The sequence below is a fragment of the Callorhinus ursinus genome, unplaced genomic scaffold, assembly GCF_003265705.2.
Source record: "Callorhinus ursinus isolate GAN/ISIS: 27379988/994484 unplaced genomic scaffold, GSC_fseal_2.0 scaffold33, whole genome shotgun sequence".
Lineage (NCBI taxonomy): Eukaryota > Metazoa > Chordata > Mammalia > Carnivora > Otariidae > Callorhinus > Callorhinus ursinus.
The window spans coordinates 14,226,393-14,250,822 of record NW_027397095.1 but is presented as its reverse complement, the minus strand read 5'-3'; the positions used below and the strand labels follow the sequence as shown (position 1 = coordinate 14,250,822).

At 48.5% G+C, this 24,430-nt stretch overlaps 1 protein-coding gene across 1 annotated transcript in view; it reads left to right on the top strand.

Moving 5' to 3' along the window:
- The window catches only part of SLC25A43 (solute carrier family 25 member 43), a gene marked incomplete at its 5' end in the record, with an annotated part of 36,811 nt that overhangs the window by 6,269 nt on the left and 6,112 nt on the right, over window positions 1-24,430 (top strand). The window contains 2 exons of the mRNA XM_025852634.2: window positions 1,300-1,541; window positions 4,699-4,871. Of these exons, the coding sequence (XP_025708419.1) occupies window positions 1,300-1,541; window positions 4,699-4,871 (415 nt within the window). The remainder of the gene's footprint in view (window positions 1-1,299; window positions 1,542-4,698; window positions 4,872-24,430) is intronic.

Genomic DNA, 24,430 nt, shown 5'->3' with positions numbered 1-24,430 from the left:
TACACTTTTTTCAATACGTAGCTATATCTATCCATGAATAATATGAGGTAGGCTTTTATGAGTGTGTTTCTTAAACAGATGGTTGTCATACACTGTGGGTCACCCTGCAACTTGCTTTTTTCACTCAACTTTATGCTTTTATGATTATCCCTATGAATACATAGTCGCAAGCTCATTGTAACAGAGTATCCATTGTACGACTACTACAATTTATCCATCCCCGTACAAATGGACTTTTAGGTTGTCCGACTTTTCACACTAACACGCAATGTTGTGTCTTCACATGTACGTGTGCAAGAGCTTCTCTAGGATATGCAACTAGAAATGGAATCGCTGGGGTGAAAGGAGGCATTCCTTCAGTTGTGCTAGATACTACAAAGGGGCTGGACCAATTACATTTCTCCCAGCAGTGGGGGGGGGATTCCTGTCTCCATGTGTCCTCCCCATCACTTGATATTATCAGACTTTTTCATCTTTGCCTGTCTGCTGGGTGAGAAATGGTATCTTGTTTTTATCCGTCATTTCCCAGACAACTAGTAGGGTGGCACATCTTCCCTTATAACTGTTAAACCAATACTTTTTTTTAAAGATTTAATGTATTGAGAGAGAGACAGAGCACAAGCAGGGGGGAAGGGCAGAGCAAGAGGGAGAGGGAGTCCTACGCAGGCTCAATGGGACCCTGGCATCATGACCTGAATGGAAATCAGATGCTTAACTGAGCCACTCAGGCGCCCAAACCAATACATTTTTTAAACTCAGTTACTGGGGGCGGAGGCGGGTGTGGTGCCTGGCTGGCTCAGTCAGTAGAGCATGAGACTCTTGATCTCGGGATCCTGAGTTGTTCAAGCCCCACGTTGGACATAGAGCTTATTTAAAAAAAAAAAAAAAATCACTGAGGATGATCAAAGTCGTCATTTCAAGCGATTTCATTTAAGTTTCAACAGAACCAAAGGAGCACATTCCAGTTCAGTATTTACTAAGTACTCCCATTAATTTATACCCCACTGGCAAGCCAGGATTGACAGTTATACAGATAAAGGGGAAAATGCTTAAAATGAAGTGGGAAGAACTTAGGGTAGACATAAAGAAGAGGGTCGGACATCTCCTTATAGCTAACAAAATCCTATAAATATAGTAGAATTGAATGTGCTATTCATGAATCCTAATACATTAGTATAGTAATTTTTACCTTGTAAAACATTTCCAAATGCTGGGAGATATTGCAAGAAGTAGTATAGAACACTCTAGCACAATCCATAGCTGATTCTCTTGGGTTTTTCCTCCTTTTTTTTCTCCTAGGTTTGTCATACTATTCACGGATGACCTGGGCCATATTTCCCAGTGGAGCTCCATCATGGCTGGGAGTCTTGCAGGCATGGTTTCCACCATTGTGACATACCCTACAGACCTCATCAAAACCCGGTTGATTGTGCAGAACCTGCTGGAACCATCTTACAGAGGGATCCTCCATGCTTTTTCTACCATTTATCAACAGGAAGGGTTCTTAGCCCTGTATCGAGGGGTTTCCCTTACCGTTCTAGGTAAGATGGAACTTTCCACCTTGTCCAAGGAAAGGTTGTGTTCTTTGATATAGATGAAGATTGTATACCTTTGTAACCAGTTAAATGAGGTTTTTTCGAGGTCCAGGTCCTATGGATTCAATCCATGTAGAGCCACTTAGCTTCATTCTATTCCACTGCCATATACCCCACTCCTAACTTTGGCCCGTCACATCCCAGGGAGGGGAGGAAGAGGGAGGGAAGGTGGCTCAGCGGAAACTGATAGGAAGATAATCCCACACACCCCATCTGACTGTGGGAAGGAGACTCAGCATGCATACACACATGTGTGAGCATAACCAGGGTCGCAAACTGTAGCCTCCGTGGTCTCTGGAACCTTTGCCAGGGCTACACGTGCACGAGTCACCAGAGTCCCCCCAGCTGCCAAACCCCGGCAGACTCTCACCCAGTATTGGACCTCTGTTGCAGCATTTACTAAAACTGACCACCCCTTCTGGAAACCTGGCTTCCAGGACCCCACCAACTCCTGGATGTCTTTCCCAGCTCTCTGGCAGCTCTGTCTTGCTCATCTGATGCTGCTAGCCCCCCCCCCCCACGTGTCACGGTTCCCCCGGGGCTCCTTCCTTGGCTTTCTTTTCACCTCTCTCCCCTCCCCGGGTGGCCTCAGCTAAGCTCATGGCTTAACCAAGCATCATGATACTCTAAGGACTCCCAACCTCAACTCTGTAACAACAGTGACTAACATTTATTGGTGGCTCGCTTTGTGCCCAGCACTGGGCTGAACGCCTCGCATACAGTTTCTCACTTAAGCCTCAGCTTACAGACAAGGAACTAGATGCTTAGGGAAACGGAGAGGCTTGCCCGAGATCACATAGGGAGAAAGTGGAAGAACCTAGCGATGTGACCCCGGAGCCTCCTGTCTTAACCACTGACTGCTACCAATTCCCAATGGCAGGATGAATACCTGCTATTGGACACCTTCACCTGCTGCTCCCTGGGCGCATCCAGCTCGAGACTAAACCTGACGTCCTCGTTAGGCTCACACCTGCTCCTCCTGGGTTCCCTAAAGGACGAGACCGCCTGCCTTTCACCCAGTGGCCCAAGCCGGAAGAAACCTAGAACCGCTCCAGCTCCTCTCCTCTCTCCGCTGTGGCTTCCGTCACCAAGTACTGTCAGTCTGACCTCTCCACTGTTAGTCTGTCGCCCTCCATCTCTGCCTCCTCTGCCCTCATTCTCATCCTTGCCGCAGGTTCCTACCGGGTCCCAGTCCCAGGCACGGCTGCCAGGGCCTGGGGACCCTGCGAAACTGAAATCGGTCATTTCACCACCCTCATTCTGCTGTCCTCCCTTCCAGCCCTCCCTGACTCCTGAGCTACAGGGAAGGGCCCAGATTCTTTATGGCACGCCATCAGATCCTTCAGACCTGGCCCCGGCCAGCCCGTCCCTCCTCACCTCCTGCCATCCCTCTGCCAGCACTCATGCTCCAGCCATCCAGAAACACTTGCCATTTCCTGGAAACCCCAGTCCCTTTGTACCTGCTGTTCCCTCTGCCTGGACTGCCTGTCCGCTCTCCCGATGTCTGATGAACTCCTGCTCAATCCTCAAGGCCCAGTGGGAACATTCTCTCTTCTGTGAAGTCCTTCTTGATTCCCCTAGGCAAAATTAATCCCTCTGGTCTTCGTGTGCTTAAAGCACTTTGTATTGCCACCCCACCCTGCCCAGTTCCAGCACATAGCAGCTGTCTGTCTCCTCCAGGAATTAGCCTACACCTCTTTGTATTCCCAGCACCCAGCATAGGGCCCAGCACATCACATAAACTCCACAAATATTTTCCGAATGAAGGTAAATGGTGGGGCCTGGTACTTCATTTGTAATGTGTTTATTTTTTTTTTTTAAGATTTTATTTCTTTATTTGAGAGAGAAAGGGAGAGACAGCACACGCAAAGGGGGAGGGGGAGAGGCAGAGGGAGAAGCAGACTCTCCGCCGAGCAGAGAGCCCAACATGGGGCTCCATCCCAGCACCCTGGGGTCATGACCTGAGCTGAGGGCAGACGCTTAACCGACGGAGCCACCCAGGCGCCCTGTAACGTGTTTATTAAATAGATATTACATTTTGCTTAAGACAAGCAACCCCACGGATGCTAGCCCCTCTTTTAAATCTTATTTTGAGGGAGAAATTTAGCCCCTCTGTAAACTTAAGATAGCTCCCAAAGTTTCTGGAAGTTTCTTGAAAGGGCCGCCTACCACACTACCTGCTTGCCATCTTTTCCTGGGCCCTGATACTGCCACATCATTCCCCAAAGCAAGGTCCAGTGCCCTCCCTCACCAGTACAGTCTCGCTTTCTAGTTCACACAGAATGTCTCATTCTCAGCCAGAGACCAGTCCCTCCCAGCCTCTGAAACCTGACAAAGTGCCACTCACTGACTTTTTCCTCTGTGGGAGTGATTTCCCCCCCCCCCCATTTTTTTTTTTTTCTTTTTAAAATTTGACAGAGAGAGACACGGCGAGAGAGGGAACACAAGCAGGGGGAGTGGGAGAGGGAGAAGCAGGCTTCCCGCCGAGCAGGGAGCCCGATGCGGGGCTCGATCCCAGGACCCTGGGATCATGACCTGAGCCGAAGGCAGATGCTTAACGACTGAGCCACCCAGGCGCCCCCCCGAGATTTTATTTTTTTAAAAATTTCTAACACCCAGAAAAGTTACAAGAATCAGAAACACCCATATGCACACCATCCAGATGCTCCAATTAACACGTGGCTTTATCATGTATGTGTCCATCCCTCCGGCCATTCATCAGTCCATCTTACACATTTCTGGATGACTTTCATGTAATTTGCAAACATCAATGCTCTTCACCCCTCGGCCGTTCAACATGGGTCTCATGAACTAGAGTTCAATATTTGTTTGCAGTTCTTTGTAAAGTAAAATCTGCATATAGCAAAGTGCGCCAACCTTGAGTGAAACCTTTGATGCATTTTGACAAGTAACACACCCCCTATCAAAATGGAGCACATTATCTCACCGAAGAAAAGTTGCTTCGGGCGGCTCTGGCTGGCGTGCCTGTCAGGAGCTCGGAGCCAGTCCTGTTTACCTCGCCCGGATTCCCCACAGGCATTTACCTTCTCGAGCCAGTAGCGCCCGAGACATCAGCAGTCTCTGTCTGGCCTTCCTTTTGCAGGTGCTCTCCCCTTCTCCGCTGGCTCCCTTCTAGTTTACATGAACCTGGAGAAACTCTGGAATGGACGCCGAGATCGGTTCTCTCCCCTCCAGAACTTCGCCAATGTCTGCTTGGCCGCTGCCGTAACCCAGACGCTCTCCTTTCCTTTCGACACGGTGAAGAGAAAGATGCAGGTGAGGAGCTCTATGGGGGAGCAGGGGGCCATCAGGTAGGAGGGGTGCCTTGCTGTGCTTGCGGGCAGTAGTAACTGCAAAGAACAGTGACTCTGAGTGATGCCAGGTTTCCAGGGAGCTCACGAAGGCTCACGCAAAAACGATGCCACCCCCGCACACACACACGGACACACAGACACATGGACACACACTTCATTGGCATTTTTGCTGCTAACCTCGGGGCTGCTGGCTCGAGCCCAAGCGGCCTCCCTGTTCCCATACTCCGCTCTTTTAGGTCTTTGATGAAGTCTCCAGATGAAGCCCACTTTTCTTTCCTCTCTTCCTTAAAGCTGTCTCAGTCAGAGAGACTAGAAAGAACCAAAGTCGGCCAGGAACTACCGATCATAATTCAGTTGAATCCCATTTTAAATGATCAGTCCCAGCTGAGTCTGTTTGTCTGCTGTCTTAACTCGTCCCTCTGCTGCCTCGGTTACCCCTGGCTTCTTGCGGTTTTCTTGGCTAGGCTTGGGCCTCACCTTCCTCAGCACTAAAAAGTCTGAAAGGACCCATCTCAACCTATAAAGAAAAACTGCCTTCAGAATAATACACATCACAATGACCCCCCGAGTCTGCTGCCCCCATCCATCAGACTTCATCTGTCCAGGTTGTATTCGTTTCCTGTCTTTTGTCCAAACAAATAAATAATGGTCACATTATTGTAATTATAACGTAGGTGTAAGTTTAGCACCTGCTTAGTGCACGTCTATTCACAAAAACTATTATTCCTAATTTTTTTTAAAGATTTTAATTTATTTGAAAGAGAGGGATAGCAATAGAGCGCATGAGTTGGGGGGAGGGGCAGAGGGAGAGGGAGAAGCAGGCCCCCTGCTGAGCAGAGAGCCCCATGCGGGGCTCCATCCCAGGACCTCGGGATCATGACCTGAGCCGAAGGCAGACGACTAATGACTGAGCCACCCAGGCACCCCGAGAATACCTCTCTAAATTTTCACGTAATATTCCACCATACAGGGATACCCAGGGTCCTGGGATCAAGCCCCACGTCGGGCTCCCTGCTCAGCAGGGGAGCCTGCTTCTCCCTCTGCCTGCCACTCTCCCTGCTTGTGCTCTCTCCCTCTCTCTTTCTCTCTCTCTCTGACAAATAAATAAAGTCTTTAAAAAACTATTCTACCATATTGGATGTCCCATAGCTATTTTTTTAAAACAAAGATTTATTCTCGCAAAGTTCTGCTGGCTTGAATTTTAATATCAAGTGTTGGCAGGGCCAGGACCCATCTGACGTCTGTAGGGGAGGATCCTTCCTTGTCTCTTCTAGCTTCTAGTTGCCCTAAGCATCCCTTGGTTTGTGGCTGCATAACTTCAATCTCTGCCTCCACTGTGCCGTCACTAACAATTTCTCAGTTTTTAAATGTTTTGGCTATTTCTAATTCTTCAGTATGATAATATTGCAGTGAAAACCCTTGTATTTTTTTCACATCTGTGATGGCACCCTTCAGCTATATTCCTACAAATCGACTTACAGGTCACAAGATAAAAATAATTCTGGGACACCTGGGTGACTCAGTCAGTTAAGCATCTGACTTTTTCTTTTTAAGATTTTATTTATTTATTTATTTATTTGAGAGAGAGAGAGAGAGAGAGAGAGAGAGAGAGAGCACAAGAGTGGGGGAGGGTCAGAGGGAGAAGCCGACTCTCTGCTGAGCGGGGAGCCTGATGGGGGGCTTGATCCTGGGACTCCAGGATCATGACCTGAGCCGAAGGCAGACGGTTAATCAACTGAGCCACCCAGGCGCCCCAAGCATCTGACTCTTGATCTCAGCTCAGGCCCTGATCTCAGGGTCATGAGTTCGAACCTACTTAAAATACATTTTAAAATAAAATTTAAAAAAAAATAAAAATAATTCTGAGGCTCTTAATAAACTTTGCACTCCAGAAAGGTTGTAAGTTTACACTTGCACCAGCTGTGAGTGAGTGGTTCATCTCCTCAACAATCATCAGCAGTGATTACTATCACTTTTCAATTTTTTTTCTTTTAACTACAACGCTCTACTATAAACCGGGGTAAGATACACTAGAAGTGGGTATTTGGAAGTAAACTTGATCATCTTTTCCCTGGTATGGAAACATTCTTGTAATAGATACACAGAGCTTCAACAAGATGCTTTAAAATAAATGCAAAGTCATGGTGGTTATAAAAAAAAAAAATCCCAAAGAAGTAATTGCATGGTTTTCATAAAATATGATCAGCATCCAATTATGAATAACATCACAAATATCATCCAAAGATGTAGGAAGTGAATTCTTAGGGTTGTGGCCAAAGTGTTATTTTACAGGCGTTAATAAACATAATAATACCTCGTCCACCCTACTTAAAAAAAAAAAAAAAAGTAACTCGCTAGACAGAACCACAGGCTGCTTTTCAATGAGAACGTGCAGTACTTCCTCTGGCCATTAGATGTCGCTGCAGTAAATGGAGCGTTTCTGAGCCCTCTTGAGGGGCTTAGCCTTGCGGCCAGTGATCTCTGTCCAGTCAACAACCTCCGTAATCCCTGCTTGAAATACACCTTCAGTTTAGAGGACAAGGAGCCCGGAAACAACAGGCTAACCCTAAATTCTGCTGTGGGGTTTTTTTCCTGCAAAGCACACAATCCAGCTTCTCTGAGAGAGCTTTAGTAGCAGTCTCCCCCCAACGGAAGCCGGCAAGGTTTGCCAGCAGAATTTATAACGAGGGAACTTTGCAGGGCAGCCAGGCTGCTCAGAACTGAGCACACTTAATGGTAATATTTGCATTCCCCTGGCTTTCCTCCTTGCGCTGCCCGTCAGGAAGCAAATCAATGTCAGGTGTCAGATAACCAGCCGGACGGGGAATTTTCCCAGCTCCCGCACCGACTGGCCACTTTGTCTGAATGTCTCATTCTCCTAATACACTTTTGTCCAGACACACACAGTCTGCCCATTTAATGCCACATCAGGTTGGAACTCTAATGACAATAATCAGAAGTTTTGTTTAACCAGCTGAGCCCTTCCTTCACCATGCTTCCACTCATTTTATTCCTTTCTCTTTTTCTTGCCCTGGTTCCTGGCTGGCATGCTAGAGAACGGAGAGGGAAATAAATTATGTATGTGCGTGTTTTGATGCAACGGTTTCTGGTGGGAAAGGGGTGGGGGTGGGTCAGCCTGTGCACAAGTGGAATGAGGTGCCCCCCCACACACACACCTGGTGTGCTTTCTCGGACCCCGAGACAGCCCTGCCTGAAATCGCCTTCACCGCGCTTCAGTGCCTCGTGGCTCAAGCTCTTTCAGGTATGGCCTGGCCTGTTCATCTTCATTATCCCCCACGCCTGGCCCAGGGCATGGGCCTGAAATGGCGGCAGCACTTAGTGTATTGAGAGAACCAGCGGGAAGGGTAAAATATTGATGGAGGTTAATTTGTCTGATTAATCTGCGGGCCCCAACTAAGGACCAGGGAGTCCTGAGCAAAGGGTTCTCTGGACAGGTGCATGTGGGAGAGGGAGAAAAGCGGCTTTGAAACTCCAGGGAGCAGCTGAGAATGTGGGAGCCTTGGAGCCCCCGGTGGGCAGAAGCTTGGTGTCCCTGCCCCCACCCACACCCCGCAACTCTGGCACCCTCCCCTGTGGCCCATGTTAGGTGTCTCCATGTCATCAAATATAAAACCAGGTGTCCGCCTGTTGCTCGCTACCCCAGGGGACTCTGACCCCATCAAGACTCACAAGGCAAGCAGGATTGGGCCAGGTCAGCATTTGAACTGAAAGTACATAAACGGAAGGACAAAGGTAGTATCCAAGGAGCACAGCTGACCGAGCAGAATACACACAGTCCCTGAGCGAAGAGAGGCCCCAGCCCTGTTCAAACAGAGGTGCTTAACGCCTCAGGCTGCCCTCGCCAGACTGGGCATCCTCCTGGTTTCTCGTGCTCAGCTCGATCATCTTTTCCCTGGTATGGAAACATTCTTGTAATAGATACACAGAGCTTCAACAAGATGAAGCTTGACCCAACACTTCTCACGGCCTGCTGCGTGGCGCCGTCTTGGCTAGCACCTCTACACTGTCACCTCTGACTTAATGTGTATCAAACTGACCTCTCCTTCCCCTGAAATTTGCTGCCCAGACTTTTCGTTTCAGTACCATCGCCCCCACCACCCAGTCACCCAGGCTGGAAGTCCAGAATTTGTCTTTGACTCTTCCTCTTGCCCCTCCCCCAGGCAACCTTGAGCCCAGTTGGTTCTCGGTGCCTACTCCTCCCACACTGGTCTTTCTTTGAGTCGCTGTCCCCGCCCTAATCTAGGACCTGTTACCTCCTAACCAGGCTATGGCAGCAGTCCTCTCATTGGTCTCCAGGATTAATTCTAAAAATGAACATAAGGGGCGCCTGGGTGGCTCAGTCGGTTGAGTGTCTGCCTTCGGCTCAGGTCATGATCCCGGGGGCTGGGATCGAGTCCCGCATCAGGCTCCCTGCTCAGCGGGGAGCCTGCTTCTTCCTCTGCCTGCCGATTCCCCTACTTGTGCGTGCTCTCTCTCTGACAAATAAAATAAAGATAAAATAAAAATAAATTAAAATGACCAGAAGCATGGAGCACTAATGTACCAGGCACTATGCTAAGTGCTTTATGCTCATTATCTCATTGAATCCTTAAAACAACCCCACGAGGTGGGTACCGTTCATAACAAGCCCAGTTTACAGATGAGAAAACAGAGGCACTGAAAGGGTCTGTAGCCTGCCCAAGTCCACCCGCCCAGTAGCTGAGCTGAGATTTAAGACTGGCTAGCTTGTCTCCAAGGTCAGTACTCACTTCAGTCCCTCCAGCCCCGGCCCGTGGCTCCTGCCAGACTAATTCTCTTAAGATCGACCTGTGTTCTGTCCTTCTGTATTGCCCCAAGAGAGTAAAGGCTGAGGCCCAGCCCCTTGGCCTGGCATGTGGCCCTTACCCACTTTGCCACCCTCGTTGCACAGAGGTCTTATATTAGTTGTTGCAAAATCAAATATATTAGTTGTTGCAAAATCAAATGCCAACAAGAACTTGGCAGTAACAGGAAGAAAAAAAAAACCCCGGGTTCGGGAAACCCGGCGTTTCTGAGCCATCACAGGCTTTTGGCTTGCAAAGCATTCTGGAGAGCTAACTTGCTCTGTGCTCGCAAAATGTGATTAGCATCTAAATACCGATAGCAGGGAGGAATAAAGCAGGCCAGTGGAGGCAAAGCAAGACCAGCTCCTCTTCTCCAAGGGTTGGATGCCATTTTGAAATGTGGGCCCAGTTTTTCAAGGGAGACGAAAATCCCGATTTTTATGTAATATCTCCCAATTTTTCAATGCTGGCAAATACGAATTGTCGAATCTTGGGTGGGCTAACTAAAAGACGCCTTTTTATAAACTCTGCTCTATTCAAGCCTCCAATTCTGCCAAAACGATCTTCATCCCCTCCCCCTAGCTCCCTAAAGAATAAATGAGTGCATTTCACATTCCTGTCACCTCCACCTGGAGTATTTGTCTTCATCTTAAAGGCTCCACTGAGATTTGCCTCAGTGGTGGCTGGCTCTTCTGACTGAAGGTAGCATCTATCTGTTGGTTTTGTCTGATGAATGAGTTGGCTTTTTCCCCACCCCCAAAACAACTATCCTATCCTGATGAATAAAGGCAGGTGTTTCGCCCTTGCAGAACCACAATGGGGCCATTCCAGACCACAGAGGAGGAGGGCATTGTGGGGCAAGAGAAAGTTATCACAATGTCCTCTATCAGTAATTGCAGATGCTCTGTTTTCACTTTCACCCCCCCCCCGGGTACTGTTATTTTGTTGCAAGAGCTTTGTGGGTGAGTAATCCCTTTTATTTTTTATTTTTTTTAAAGATTTTGTTTATTTAAGAGAGAGAGAATGAGAGAGAGAGAGCACGAGAGGGAAGAGGGTCAGAGGGAGAAGCAGACTCCCCGCCGAGCGGGGAGCCCGATGCGGGACTCGATCCCGGGACTCCAGGATCATGACCTGAGCCGAAGGCAGTCGCTCAACCAACTGAGCCACCCAGGCGCCCATGAGTAATCCCTTTTAAATGATGCCGTTAGTCTAGAAGTGCCCTCTGAGCCAGCCAGTTTAATTTCCTTAGCCTTTCTCTATGTGCCCCACCTTCTCCAGTGTCCACACCATTGTCTCCACCCTGTCTCAGCACCACCCCCTTGTGAATGCCCATAGCTCACTCGTGCACTACGGCTCTCTTCTGGCTCACGCCACATGCTTCCTGGTGTTACAATCTTCGGTGCCATGATTCCCTTGACTCTGCAAGCTCTTTGCCTTTGGGAAGCATGGCTTACCCACTTGTATATCCCCACAGCACGTAGCCTCATGTACCAGGCAGTTGATACTTGTTAAAAAATGAATGAGGTTCAGGGCCGGCTTAGGAGAGCTCACTGTCTGTGAGCACAGAATTGGACCTTAGCTGCTGTGGGGCGAGCTCCAAGTCCTGTGCTTATCCCTAGCCATGCTGAAGGTAAGAACAGCCTTCCCCTTCCCCAGCCTGCTGCCCTAGGTAAACCTGTGCTAGCCCCCTCTCTCAAAGTGCCTCTCATCCTCGCTCTGATTCCGCACTATCTTCCTTCGCCTACCTTAGCGGTCAGGTTCTGCGTCCTGCAGCCCAAACAGCTGTGCACATTTCAACATAGGCAAATAGGCGCAAAGGACAAAGGAAAACCATTTTGACACCGTTTTGATGTACAGCCCCGCTTCACGGCAACCTCCCACTGCTTTGTATGGTGCCTGCAAGTGCTCGACACATCACAGCGTCATAGAATTTCTATTTGTTTGTTTGTTGATTTCAGCAAAGGTGACGCAAGGTAAATGAATAGGGTCTAAATCTGTGCTCTCTTGTGATGGGGAGGCTTTCGTCAAAATATGTCAGGAGGAGGGAATGAAAGGAAAGCCTTCCCTGGGATTGAGAAATTACAAGAACCTGATAGTAACTACCATTTATTGGTCATTTAATATGGGCAAGGCAGTTTATTATCCCATTTCATCCTCTTTATCGACCCTATGGAGTAAGTGCCGGTATTATTCCTATCTTCTAGATGAGGAAATGAGGCACAGAGAGGGTCAGTTACTTGCCCAACAGCCACACAGCCAGCAAGTGGTGGAGCTGGGATCGAACACCCGTCCCTCCCTCCTCCGGTCCCTGGAAGGAAGTACAGTGCTTTGCTCCTAGATGCTAGGTAATCGGTTCGTTTCTTTCCATTCCCTTGCGCCGGGTACAGGAGTAGAGGACGAGAAAGAAGGAGACCTGACCTTGGCAACTGGGAGCTCTCAGGCTCAGTGCAAGAGGGGTTGGGAAAACAACAACAACAACAATAATGGGCAAGCTCAGAAATGGACAGGCAAGAGCCTGGCTTTGGTCAGGAAATGGTTAACTCAAATTAAAAGAGGGGGGCAGTCTTCAGAAAACCAGAGCTCACTTTTAGTCCCTGGCTGCCTGACAATGGAAGGCTGGAAGCCAGCAGATCGGAATGAGGAGCATAGATCATTCGGCAGCCACGGCCCTCTGGCTGGCCACAAACTGACCATGGTTGTTGCGAGGCACTGGGAAGTAGATGTCTGGACTTCCCTTAGGCCAGGTGGCTCTGTCGGAGCTTCCTTGTTTGGGTGTAGGGAAAGCAGAACTCTCCCCCTTGTGTTCCCAAAAGGTAGAGTGCCCTAAATACTTGAGGGATGGCAGTTGTTGATCATGGAAACAAGACTGTCCCTAGAGGGCAGGCGAGGAGGGAGGAGGGAGGAGCCTGCCTAATTCCACTCTTGTAAAATCATTCCGTCCTTTTCTCCTGACCTGAGCTGGCTTACTCCTTCCAAGCGATCAAGGCTGGGAAGCCAAATGGCCCCCCGTGCTAAGCAGGCTTCTCTGGGCTGCAGCCCAACAGCAATAGCAGCTGGGATGGGAGCTGACCCCCCCACACACACACACACACCCGCAATGGGGGTGAAGAAGGGGGTAGGGGAAAGGGAACGGAAGGTCCCAGAAGAGGCCTGCTGTCAGCCAGGAGAGACGGCAGGTCCTGCTGAGGGACCGCCCCCCACCTCCCCCCGGCTGGCCTCAAGCCAGCTCGGAAACACACGCAGCCCCGGTTGTCCCCTCCTTTCCCCGTGCTTGTTTGGTTTTGACAGCTGGGCTCATCAGAAAGCTCCAGCGGGCACACGTGCTCAGCGGTCAAGGGCGGCGTGGTCAAGGGCTCGGGCTTCGCATGCCGGCCCTGCCCCTCCCGCCCGCGTGAACCCGGGTGAGCTGCGCGGCCTCCCTGAGCCTCATCCTCCTCATCTGAAAACCAGGGGCATGAGCGCCGTGCCTGACTGGCACACGGGACAGAGCCCCGAAGCGGCTTCGCGCAGATACAGAGCTGGGCACGTGACCGACACTCGGTGCGGCCGAGGTGCTTGTTCTCTTGTTCCTGAAGCATCTCTTCAGAATCTATGCATGGCACCGGAGGCCTGATTAGAACCACAAAAGCCAGCCCAGGTGTGTTTCTGTGTTTTCCATGATTGCTGGAAACAAAGGAACTCTAGCTAGCCTCACAAAAACCTCAAAGGACCCTCGATCTCTGTACATAATGCTGAGCCGGGAAGGGAGGGGAGCTCATTATTCAGCTGTTAGGTGAGCCGAACAGGCATTTAGCTAGAGGCCACCCCGTGCAAGCACCGCCCACGTCTGTATCTTGCCAGCCACCTGAAAGCGCCCCTACGGTCTCTTCCCTCAGCCCCCCTCGGGGGGACACTAGCAGTGGGCGCTTCGGGGTTACTGCTGCTCTGTATGCGGCTCCCCTGGCCTCGGCCTGGGCGGCTCCACTCGCCTCTCAACGGCTTCCTCCGGTCTGATTTCCCCAGCCGGTGCGCCCACACCAGCCAGCTGTGTCTCCTCTCTCGCCCCAAGCACAACGCTAACCTGCTGGCCCTTCGCTCGCTTCCCCACCGTTACCACTGCCGCGGGCCTCCTGGGCCGCGAGTTGGACCCCTGGTCTGCTGAGAGGTGAGGCGTGTGCAGCCGCAGGGGTGGAGGGTGGCTGGCAGGCGGCCCATGCTGGGGACAGTCGCCCACACCCACGTGTGCAGACACCCCCACCTCGGAGCCGGGGCGCTTCCCAGCTATGCGAGGACAGCTCCTGGGGGTCTGGCTCTGCCAAGAGAAACTTGGGCCATGTGGTTCCCAGGACAGAAAGGTCCTTTTACCGGACGCCTGGGTGGCGCAGTCATTAAGCGTCTGCCTTCGGCTCAGGTCATGATCCCGGGGTCCTGGGATCGAGCCCCGCATCGGGCTCCCTGCTCTGCTGGAAGCCTGCTTCTCCCTCTCCCACGCCCCCTGCTCCTGCTCTCTCTCAAATAAATAAACAAAATCTTTTTTTAAAAAAGTCCTTTTACTCCAACACGATTGGCCTGTTGTTTGACTATTGGGGATGGGCCAAAAGACAGAAGCTTCCTACCACAACTGCCTCAGATGGTTTGGGAAGTGGGCAGCTTGGTCTTCAGGTTGTGTCTTATGCATCTAAGGAAGATAAAAGTTGTTTCTGATAACAAGCGAGAGGTTCTGAGCTCCTGTTTGCTCCAGCTAGAAGACTCCTGTTTCCGTTTTTTTTTTTTTTTGTCTCTCCTCTTAAATACTTTTTTAAATTAAGACCTGATTTTTTCGAGCAATTTTAGGTTCAGTGCAAAACTGAAAGGTACAGAGATTTCCCATGCATCCCCAGCCCCGCCCCCACGCACAGTCTCCCCCACCAGAGGGCTACGTTTATCACAACTGACAGAGTCTACACTGACACATCATTGTCACCCAAAGTCCATAGTTTACCTGAGGGTTCACTCGCGGTTTTGGACATTCTATGTATAATGATGTATATCCATCATTCTAGCGTACAGAGGATTTTCCTCTGTGCTCTGCCTACTTATCGTCCCCCAAACCCCTGCAAACACTGATCTTTTGACTGTCTCCATAGTTTTGCCTTTCCAGAGTGTCCAGTCACACAGTATATACATTTTTTTTTTCGTTTTTAGAGTAAACTCTACCCCCAACGTGGGGCTCGAACTCACAATCCTGAGATCAAGAGTCACATGCGCTACCGACTGAGCCAGCCAGGCGCCCCTCATTATATAGACTTTTCAGACATGCTTCTTTCACGTAGGAAGATACATTTAAGGTTTCTCCATGTCTTTTCATGGCTCGATGCCTTATTTCTTTTTCATGCTAAATAATATTTCATTGTCTGGATCTACTTTATTTCTCCATTCCCATACTGAAAGAGGCCATCTTGTCGCTTCCAGGCACTGGCAGCTGTAAACAAAGCTGCTTTAAACATCCATGTGCAGGCTTTTGTGTGGACATAAGTTTTCAGCTCCTTTAGGTAAGTCCCAGGGTCTGATCTGATCAGTGCAATCGCTAGATCCTGTGGTAAGAGTATGTTTAGTTTTGTAAGAGACCCCCAAACTGTCTTCCAAAGTGGCCATACCATTTTGCATTCCCACCAGCAGTGAATGAAAGTTCCTATCCATTCCACATCCTCAGATCACTCCATAGCCTCAGCATCATTTGGTGGTGTCACCGTTCTGGATTTCGGCCATTCTAATACACGTGTAGCAGTATCTCGTTGTTGTTTTAATTTGCATCTCCCTGATGACATGGGATAAGGAGCATCTTTTCCTATGCTTATTTGCCACCCGTATGTCTTCTCTGGTGAGCTGTTAAGGCCTTTGGCCCATTTTTTAATTGGGTTTTCTTATTGTTGAGTTTTAAGAGTTCTTTGTATATTTTGGATAATGGCCCTTTATCAGATGTGTCTTTTGCAGATATTTTCTCCCAGTCTGTGGCTTGTCTTCTCATTTTCTTTTAAAATTAAATTATTCTACCTTCTGCATAGGAAACATAGGCATATGGTGGAAAATCCATAAGGTGCAAAGAGTATACGTTGAAAAGTAAGTCTTCCCCGACCTTTGTCCCCTGGCCTCTCAGTTCCCTGCAGACAACACTTCCCAGTATCTCGTCTGAAACTTTCCAAAGATGGCCTATGCAAAGATACACATAAACGTGCACATTCATGTTCTTTCCGTTTTTAGATCATCAGCTATATAGGCTCTTCTGCACCATTTTTTTTCCACCTCAAAATGTATCTTGGAGATGGCACCATATCAGTTAGATGGAGCCACCACATATTTTTTAAATGGTGACATAGTATTCCATGGTACGATGAACTCTTTCTTTAACTAGCCCCCTATTGGCGGAATTTAGATTATTTCCAATTTTCTGCTGTTACTAACAGTGCCGCAACAAAAATCCTTGTAAGATGCACATCGTTTCCCACGTGGACAAATATATCTGTAGAATAAATTCCTAGAAATGGGATCGCTTTGGTCAAAGGGTGTGTGAGTTTTACATCTTCAGAAATACCATTGACTTACTTCAGTGCTCGTGGAAAGAATGAACAGCCTAAAATGTTACCTCTTTTGGTAGGCCTCTGGACTTTTTCAGAGAAATAATCAAGTGCTTTGCTTTGAAATATGTATCTTTCATTTTCATGTACTGCAGGTCTGTGCCTTCTTTCCTCCAATATGTCTTAAGCACATACTGTGTGCCAGGCATGTTGGCAGGCTTCAGGGATAAAACCGCAAACACGACAGACACGGTCACTTGCCCTCGTGGGATTTCTGGTCCTGGAGGCGGGGTGGGGGGAATACACGTGGCAGAAATACTTACACACTAAATCATTACGAACTTTGTCACATACCCTGAAGGGGACATACAGAGGGACCAAAAGTGTTTATTAGGCTCCTGACTTAGTCTGTGGAGTCTGAGAAGATGTCCCTGAAGAAGCGGTATGTATGTATTCTTTTTTTTTTTTTTAATATTTATTTGAGAGAGAGCGAGCACGAGCAGGGGCAGGGAGGGGCAGAGGGAGAGGGAGAAGCAGACTGCTCGCTGAGCAGGGGGCCTGCCGATGCGGGGCTCGATCCCAGGACCCTGAGATCATGACCTGAGCTGAAGGCAGTCACTTAACCAACTGAGCCACCCAGGCGCCCAGCAGTGTGTATTCTGATCACTCAGAGAGATTTAGCTGAGCAGAGAGGCAGGAAGGAGCGTGGAGGAGGACCAGCAGTATGGATCAAAGGAGCCAGAAAGGCCCTCAGGGCATGTAGTTCCAGTCTACGCCCTTGACGTGGGAGGAAACCAAGGTTCAAAGAACTTCAGGAGCTGAGTAAGGTCGTCCAGATAGGGGCAGAGCCAGACCGAAGAGCTGGTTTCTCTGGGTCTTTCTAGATGGTGCCATGGCGCGTTCTGCAGCATGCCCGTCCTGGGAGCGGTGGGCCCGAACTAGATAGTACGGGATAGTTGCTCGGGTTTGTGTGGAGGGAAGCTGTAAGTTCAGGTCCCCGTGACAGGCAGCCTGACACGTTTTGTTTCTCTTTACTGGTAAGATACAGTTTGGGCAGATGGCAGTCTCACACGCCAGTCCAGTGGGTCGGTTTGGTCTTCGGCATCCTTGTCTCTTCTCCAAGTTTAGATAATAAATAATAATGGCATTCATCATGATGGTTACTTTTGTAGCGCTTGCTATACGTTGAATGCTGTTTGAGGCGCTTCACATGTATTTCATTTAATCTTTTTTTTAAAGATTTTATTTATTTATTTGACACAGAGATAGACAACACAAGCAGGGGGAGGGGCAGAGAGAGAAGCAGGCCTCCCGCTGAGCAGGGAGTCTGATGCGGGGCTCGATCCCAGGACCCTGGGATCATGACCCGAGCCAAAGGCAGATGCCTAACGACTGAGCCACCCAGGCGCCCGATTTCATTTAATCTTGACAGCAATCCTGTAAGGTGGATATTCTGATTACCCCATTTTACAGATGAGGAAACTGAGGCTAGTGAGTGACCCATGTGCTGTCAGTGTCAGCACCCTGAGCTGCCTCGTGCTGTGGCATGCCTGCAGCAGCGACCCTCAACCCTATCTACACACCAGAATCATCTGGGGAGCTTGCCCCGAAACTGTTCATGTCCAGCCCTCACCCTGGGTCAGTTAAATCACAGTCTCTGGGGGTGGATCCCAATCCTGGATGGTTTTGAAAAACTTCCCCAGGTTGTCTCATATGCAGCTGAGGGTTGAGAAACACTGGTATGTGTCATTCGCATTCCTTCTTCCTTTGGGGGTATCTTTGTCTGGGCTGCAATCACAGAATACCATAGACCGGGTGGCTTGAACAACAGACACTTCTCACGGTTCTGGAAGCTGGGGAAGTCCGAGATCAAGGTGCCGGCAGACTGGGTGTCTGGTGAGAACCCTCTTCCTGGGGGCGCCTGGGTGGCTCAGTCGGTTGGGCGTCTGCCTTCGGCTCAGGTCATGGTCCCAGGGTCCCGGGATCCAGCCCCGCATCGGGCTCCCTGCTCGGCGGGAAGCCTGCTTCTCCCTCTCCCATTCCCCCTGCTTGTGTTCCCTCTCTCGCTGTCTCTCTTTCTGTCTGTCAAATAAATAAAATTAAAAAAAAAATACTTTTACAACAACATCAAGACTGGTGCTTGACCAAACATCTGGGTACCATGGCCTAGCCAAGTTGACACATGAAATGAACCATCACAGGCTGGTAATGGAAAATAATACCGGGAAGACAGGTGGGCGCCAAACTATAGAGGGTTTTGAATTCTGTTACATTTCTCTTTGGAAAACTTTTCTTAGAAAACTGGGAGTTGGTAAAGGTTTCTCAGCAAAGCAGTGACAGCATCTGGTGAGTTTGGAATCGCAGCTGGCTGCAGTGTGGAGCATGGGCTGGAGAGGGCAGAGACTGGAGGTGTGCGGATGGGTTACGAAACCGTGTCAATCTCTTGCTCACGTTGAAAAGGTGAGCAGGGGCAGATCGTGGAGGGCTTATAACCTTCCAGTAGTGTGGCTAGAGCCAGCTCCTATTGGCTCAGGAGAGCTGATTTTTTTTAAGAGTTTATTTACTTACTTACTTACTTACTTACTTGAGAGAGAGACAGAGCATGAGCATGAACGGGGGGAGGGGCAGAAGGAGAGGGAGAGAGAATCTCAATGCGGGGCTCGATCTCACGACCCGAGATCACGACCTGAGCCTAAATCAAGAGTGGGTCGCGTAACCTACTGAGTCACCCAGCAGCCCTGGGAAAGCTGATTGTTAAATGGCAGGAAATCCAGGAGCTGGTGGACCTCACAGTTGGTAGCTTGCAATCGGCCATGTGGGAGTATTGACACCATTGAAATTGGCAAATGCTACAACTCAAGGCTTTTTTTCTCCCCAGAGAATCAGTTGTTAAATATTTACCACCACAGCTTACAGGTAACACTAAGAAATGTAGATTTTATTCTAAGTGTTCTATAAAGCCATTAAAATATTTTAAGCAGATGAGTAAAAAGATCTGATTTTTTAAAAAATCTCTCTGGCAACTTTTTAGAGAATGGACTATAAAGGGGCCAGGCAAGGCGTCTCAAACTCTGTCCCAAGGAGACCAAAAGGGAGCTGCATAATGGTCCATAATGGTCAGCAGTGATGGTGGCTTGGCAGTGAAGGTAGAGTGAAGTAGATATTCGGAAGATGGTTAAGGTCCTAAGATTGAATATAGGTGGCCCTTGATTCATCACAAGTTGATTATAATTGTCCTGTTCTGTAACTCATGGAACTTGCTTAGTGTCTTTTTGTTTTAGTTGTGGTGGGGGGGCACCAGGTTACAAAATCATGACCTTGACTCATGACTCAGGGCTTTTTTGTAGTTTTACTGGAAACCAGCAGAAGATAAATCAATCATATGATTTCATAACAGAATAAGAAGGCTAATTTCCGGCATGAACATAATCTCTTTTCATTATGTCAGTCTTACAGTAGCAGGAGGAACTTCAAGTCTTATGACTAGGCAGCTTCTTTCTAAGGGGAAAGGAAGCTTTTACTACCTGTTTGGCAATGGTGCTTTATCAGGAGAGTGAGGACAGGTCAGGTCGCAACAGTGTCTGGGTAAACATTTTAAAGTAAGACATTCACCAGAGACCCCTGACCATTTTGGCTCCTGAAACTCCAGGCTGGGAGACTCAGCTTGTCCATTTCATGTTTTATTTCTCATACTCTGGCCTGTACTTGACTGTTTCTGTACCCCAAAGGGAAGGGCTAACCCAGAGGTTCAACCTTCACCTTGATATAGGACTCTATATGGTTAAGGCATACAACATTGATCCTCCCGTGGGTCACTGGCTGGCTCAGTCAGTAGAGCGTGCAAACTTGATCTCGGGGTTGTGAGTTCAAGCCCCACATGGTATGCCCCTCCCCCCTTGGGCTTGTGTGCTCTCTCTCTCTCCCTCTCTCTCTCTCAAATAAATAAAATCTTTAAACAAAAATAAATAAAATCCCTTAAAGATTTTATTTATTTGACAGAGAGAGACACAGCAAGAGAAGGAACACAAACAGGGGGAGTGGGAGAGGGAGAAGCAGGCTCCCTGATGAGCAGGGAGCCCGATGCGGGGCTTCATCCCAGGACCCCGGGACCATGACCTGAGCCGAAGGCAGACGCCCAACGACTGAGCCACCCAGGCGCCCCAAATAAAATCTTTCAAAAAAAAGAATGTTGACCCTTCGAGCTGGATTAACGAGGAAAAATACAACAGTCTTTCATATAAAATGAAGAACTGTGGAACCTTATTAATTTGCACGGCACTAAAATTATAATAGCAACCCAGGGTTCAGTAAGGAAATGAATAATATAAACAGCATATGAGTTATTATTCTCCCCGTTTTTGCAATGAGGAAGTCGAAGTTCAGAGAAGTTAAGGAACTTGCTTACTACGATCACAGAGCTAATGAGTGGAAGAGACAAGGGTTCAAATCCAAGTCTGTGTGATGGGAAAATCCATGCACGTGACCTTGTGGTCCACATAGGCCCAGAAAGTCTCTCTACTTCGCTGCCCTTCACTAATCCGGTTTCAGTCATATATAATAAAATGGAACATCCTCCCAGAATTTCATAATTTAGGCTTCGCTAATTTAAACTACCCCCCCACACACACATACACACATACACATTGGAATTACTGACATTTTTCTGTATCGTTTATCGAATGCCCTTATGGTGGGGGTTCACGAGAGAGGCTAGAGTCTGACGAGAAAGAGGAGCAACAGGTGGCAGGGTGGGGTGTCCTGCGGGGGCACAAGCTAGGTAGGTGTCAGGTGCAGCACATGTCATTTTACGTCTTGGAACCTAGAGACCAAGGTCAGGGAGTCACTGGGAAGCAGGGTCCCGGAAGGCAGACTGCAGCAGCCCAGGAGGCGGAGCACCTGGCTCTTGTCACTCTTGGTCACTCTTCCTCTCAAGACCTTGGGTTTCCATCTGTAAATGAAGTCATTGGATCAGAATATCTTTTTTTAAGGATCTTATTTTTAAGTAATCTCTACTCCCAATGTGGGACTCGAACTCACGACCGAGAGATCAAGCATCACATGCTCCTACTGAGCCAGCCAGGTGTCCCCATTGGACTGGAATATCTTTTTAGAACCTTTTTTTTTTTTTTAGATTTTATTTTTATTTATTTGACAGAGAGAGACACAGCGAGAGAGGGACCACAAGCAGGGGGAGTGGGAGAGGGAGAAGCAGGCTTCCCGCAGAGCAGGGAGCCGGATGCGGGGCTCGACCACTCCTGTAGTGAACATTCTCAACACAGCAGCCAAAGTGATCCTATTAAAATATAAACGAGGCTCCGTCACTCTTCCTTTTTTTAATTTATTTTTATTTTTTTAAAGATTTTATTTATTTGCCAGGGAGAGAGAGAGAGAGCACGAGCCAGGGGGAGCAGCAGAGGGAGAGGGAGAAGCAGGCTCCCTGCTGAGCATGGAGCCCGATGCGGGACTTGATCCCAGGACCCTGAGATCGTGACCTGAGCCGAAGGCAGAGGCTTGACGGACTGAGCCACCCAGGCATCCCAAGGCTCTGTCACTCTTCTGTTGAGAACCCAGCAGCATCTCCCATTCTCACTCGGTAATTCGAGTCAAAATACTTACTTACTATGGCCTACCCGCCTTACGGGGTCCAGTCGTGGTCTAGTCGCCAGTTACTTTTCTGATGCCTTGTCCTGTTACTCTCTCTCTCGTTCATTCTGTTCCCACCACATTGGCCTCCTTGTTGTCTCTCTAACAACCCAGGCATGCTCCTGCCCCAGGGCCCTTGCAGATAACTATACAATTCACTTCCTTCAGATCTTCACTCAAAGGTCATCATCTTCTTGGTGAGTCTTCGGGGACCACCCTAATAAAAACTTCAGCACCCTCCAGGCACTCCCTGTATCTTTTCCCTGCCTTTATTTTCTTCAGAGCCTTCGCTGCCTTTTAGTATTTGATATAATCATTTATTTATTTTATTTATTTTTATTTTTTTGCCTGTTCCTCCCCCACAACTAGAATTTCAGCTCTGTGGGAACAGGGACTCTTTGTCTGTTTGGTTCACTGCTGTAACCTCAGTGGCTGGCACATAGTAGGTACTCAATAAACATCTGAATAAATGAAAAGTCTTCAGAGGGGATAAGGGGAGCTAATAGAAGTACAGAAATATTGCTAAGGAGTGCAGGGGGTGAACGGTGCTTTTAAAGCTAGGAAAATTGTCATTTTAGGGCCTTGTATATCATTCTAAGGAGCTTGGATTTCATCCTCTAGGTGGTAGAAAGTCGGTGAAGGAGTCAGTGGTCCGCACTGAAATGTCAGGATTCACGCGTGAGATGGTGGTAGCCTGAACTAAGAGAGTGGCAGTTGAGAATGTAGAAAAGGAGATGGATCTGAGAAGTACTGTACTCAGAAGATAAAACTGATTGTGCTTGATGACTGATGGGCTAGGGCAGTAAGAGTGAGCAGATAAGGAATCCCAGGTTCCTGGCTTGGGGCAGCCGGCTGAACGGTGGTGCCATTTAGTGAAATAAATACAGAAGAGGGGCACCTGGGTGGCTCTGTCGGTTAAGTATCTGACGTCGGGCTTCAGGCTGGGTGTGGAGCTAGCTAGCTAGCTAGCTAGAAATAAATTTGATGTGGTCAAGGTGAAAGGCAACACTGGGTTCTAGGTGTGTCAAGGTTTGAGAACCTGTGTGCCATCCGGGTGGAGATGTCCGGTAGGCAGCTGGATGCTTGATTTTGGAGCTCAGGGTGGGGAGGTCAGGGCCAAAGAGAAAGATGTGGAAGTCGTCTACCTGCAGATGGTGTTTAAAGCCTTGGCTACAGTAGAATTCCCTAGAGAAGTTGTATAAATTGAGGAGGACAAAAAGTTGCTGGTTATTAGTGCCAAACACTGCCCCAAAAATCCAGTAAGAAAATATCAAAAAAAAAAAAAATCTACTAAATTTGGCAGGTAGGAGGCCCTGAGTGAATATATTTCATCTATTTAAATATTTCTTGAACATTTGCTACGTGTTGAGGATCCTGAAGATACAGTAGTGAACCAAACAGGCAAAAATCCCCCCTTCCACGGAGCTAAAACTCTGGTTGGGAGGAGTGGACAAATAAGAAATAAGTAAATTATACCAAATCATAAAAGGCCATGAGTGCTCTGAAAATAAAAAAGAAAATTTAAAAATTTTAAAAAAAAGAAAGGCAAGGAACCAAGGTAGGCCTGGCCAGAATCAACAAGCAGAGTCACGGACACGGATCCAGACTGCAGTGAGTAGAGCAGCGAGTGGGGAGGGAGGAAGTGGAGTCCGCCAGAGTCTACCGCTGTTTCAGTAAGTGCGGACGAGAAGGGAGAAGGGTCTGCCCCATTGACAGACGAGTGGATAAACACACGGTGGTACGGCCTCACAATGGTATGGCCTCACAATGGAATACTACTCAGCAATAAACGGGAAGAAACTATTGATGAACACAACAACATGGATGAATCTCAGAAGCATCGTGCCGAGTGAAAGAAGTCAGTCTCAAGGGGCGCCCGGCTGGCTCAGTCAGAAGAGCGTGCAACTCTTCATCTCAGGGTTGTGAGTTCGAGCCCCCCATGGGGTGTAGAGATTACTTAAGTAAAACTTTTAAAAAATACTTTCAGAAGCCAGTCTCAAAAGGTTACATGCTGTTTGCTTCCATGGGTCTGACATTCTCAAAAGGCAAAACTGTAGGGACAGAGAGCAGACCAGTGGCTGCCCAGGGCTGGGAATGGGGGAGGCCTTGACTGCAAAGGGGCAGCGCATGAGAATGGTGGGGGCAGAAGGAGCAGTTCTGTGTCCTGATTGTAATGGTGGTCACACAAATGGATACGTATGTTAAAACTGCTAGCCCCCTCTACCCTGAAACCAGGTAATTTTACTGTATATTAATGTGGGAATGAGAGGTTGGACTGTATCTGAAGGGCAAAGTCAAGATCGGCAGAAGGAATTGTTTTGAAGATGAGAGGGACTTGAGTTTATTCATTTGCTAAGGAGGAAAGTCAGGTCTCTTGGGAAGGGTGCCCAAGAGGAGTTCAAAGGTGTGAGATCCAGGGCACCGGTGGGAAGAAAAGATGTTTATGCGAAGAAGCAAAAGGTGAGGCCCTGTACAGTCTGTTTTCTCTGTGAACCAGGAGACCAGGTCACCTACCTAGAGTA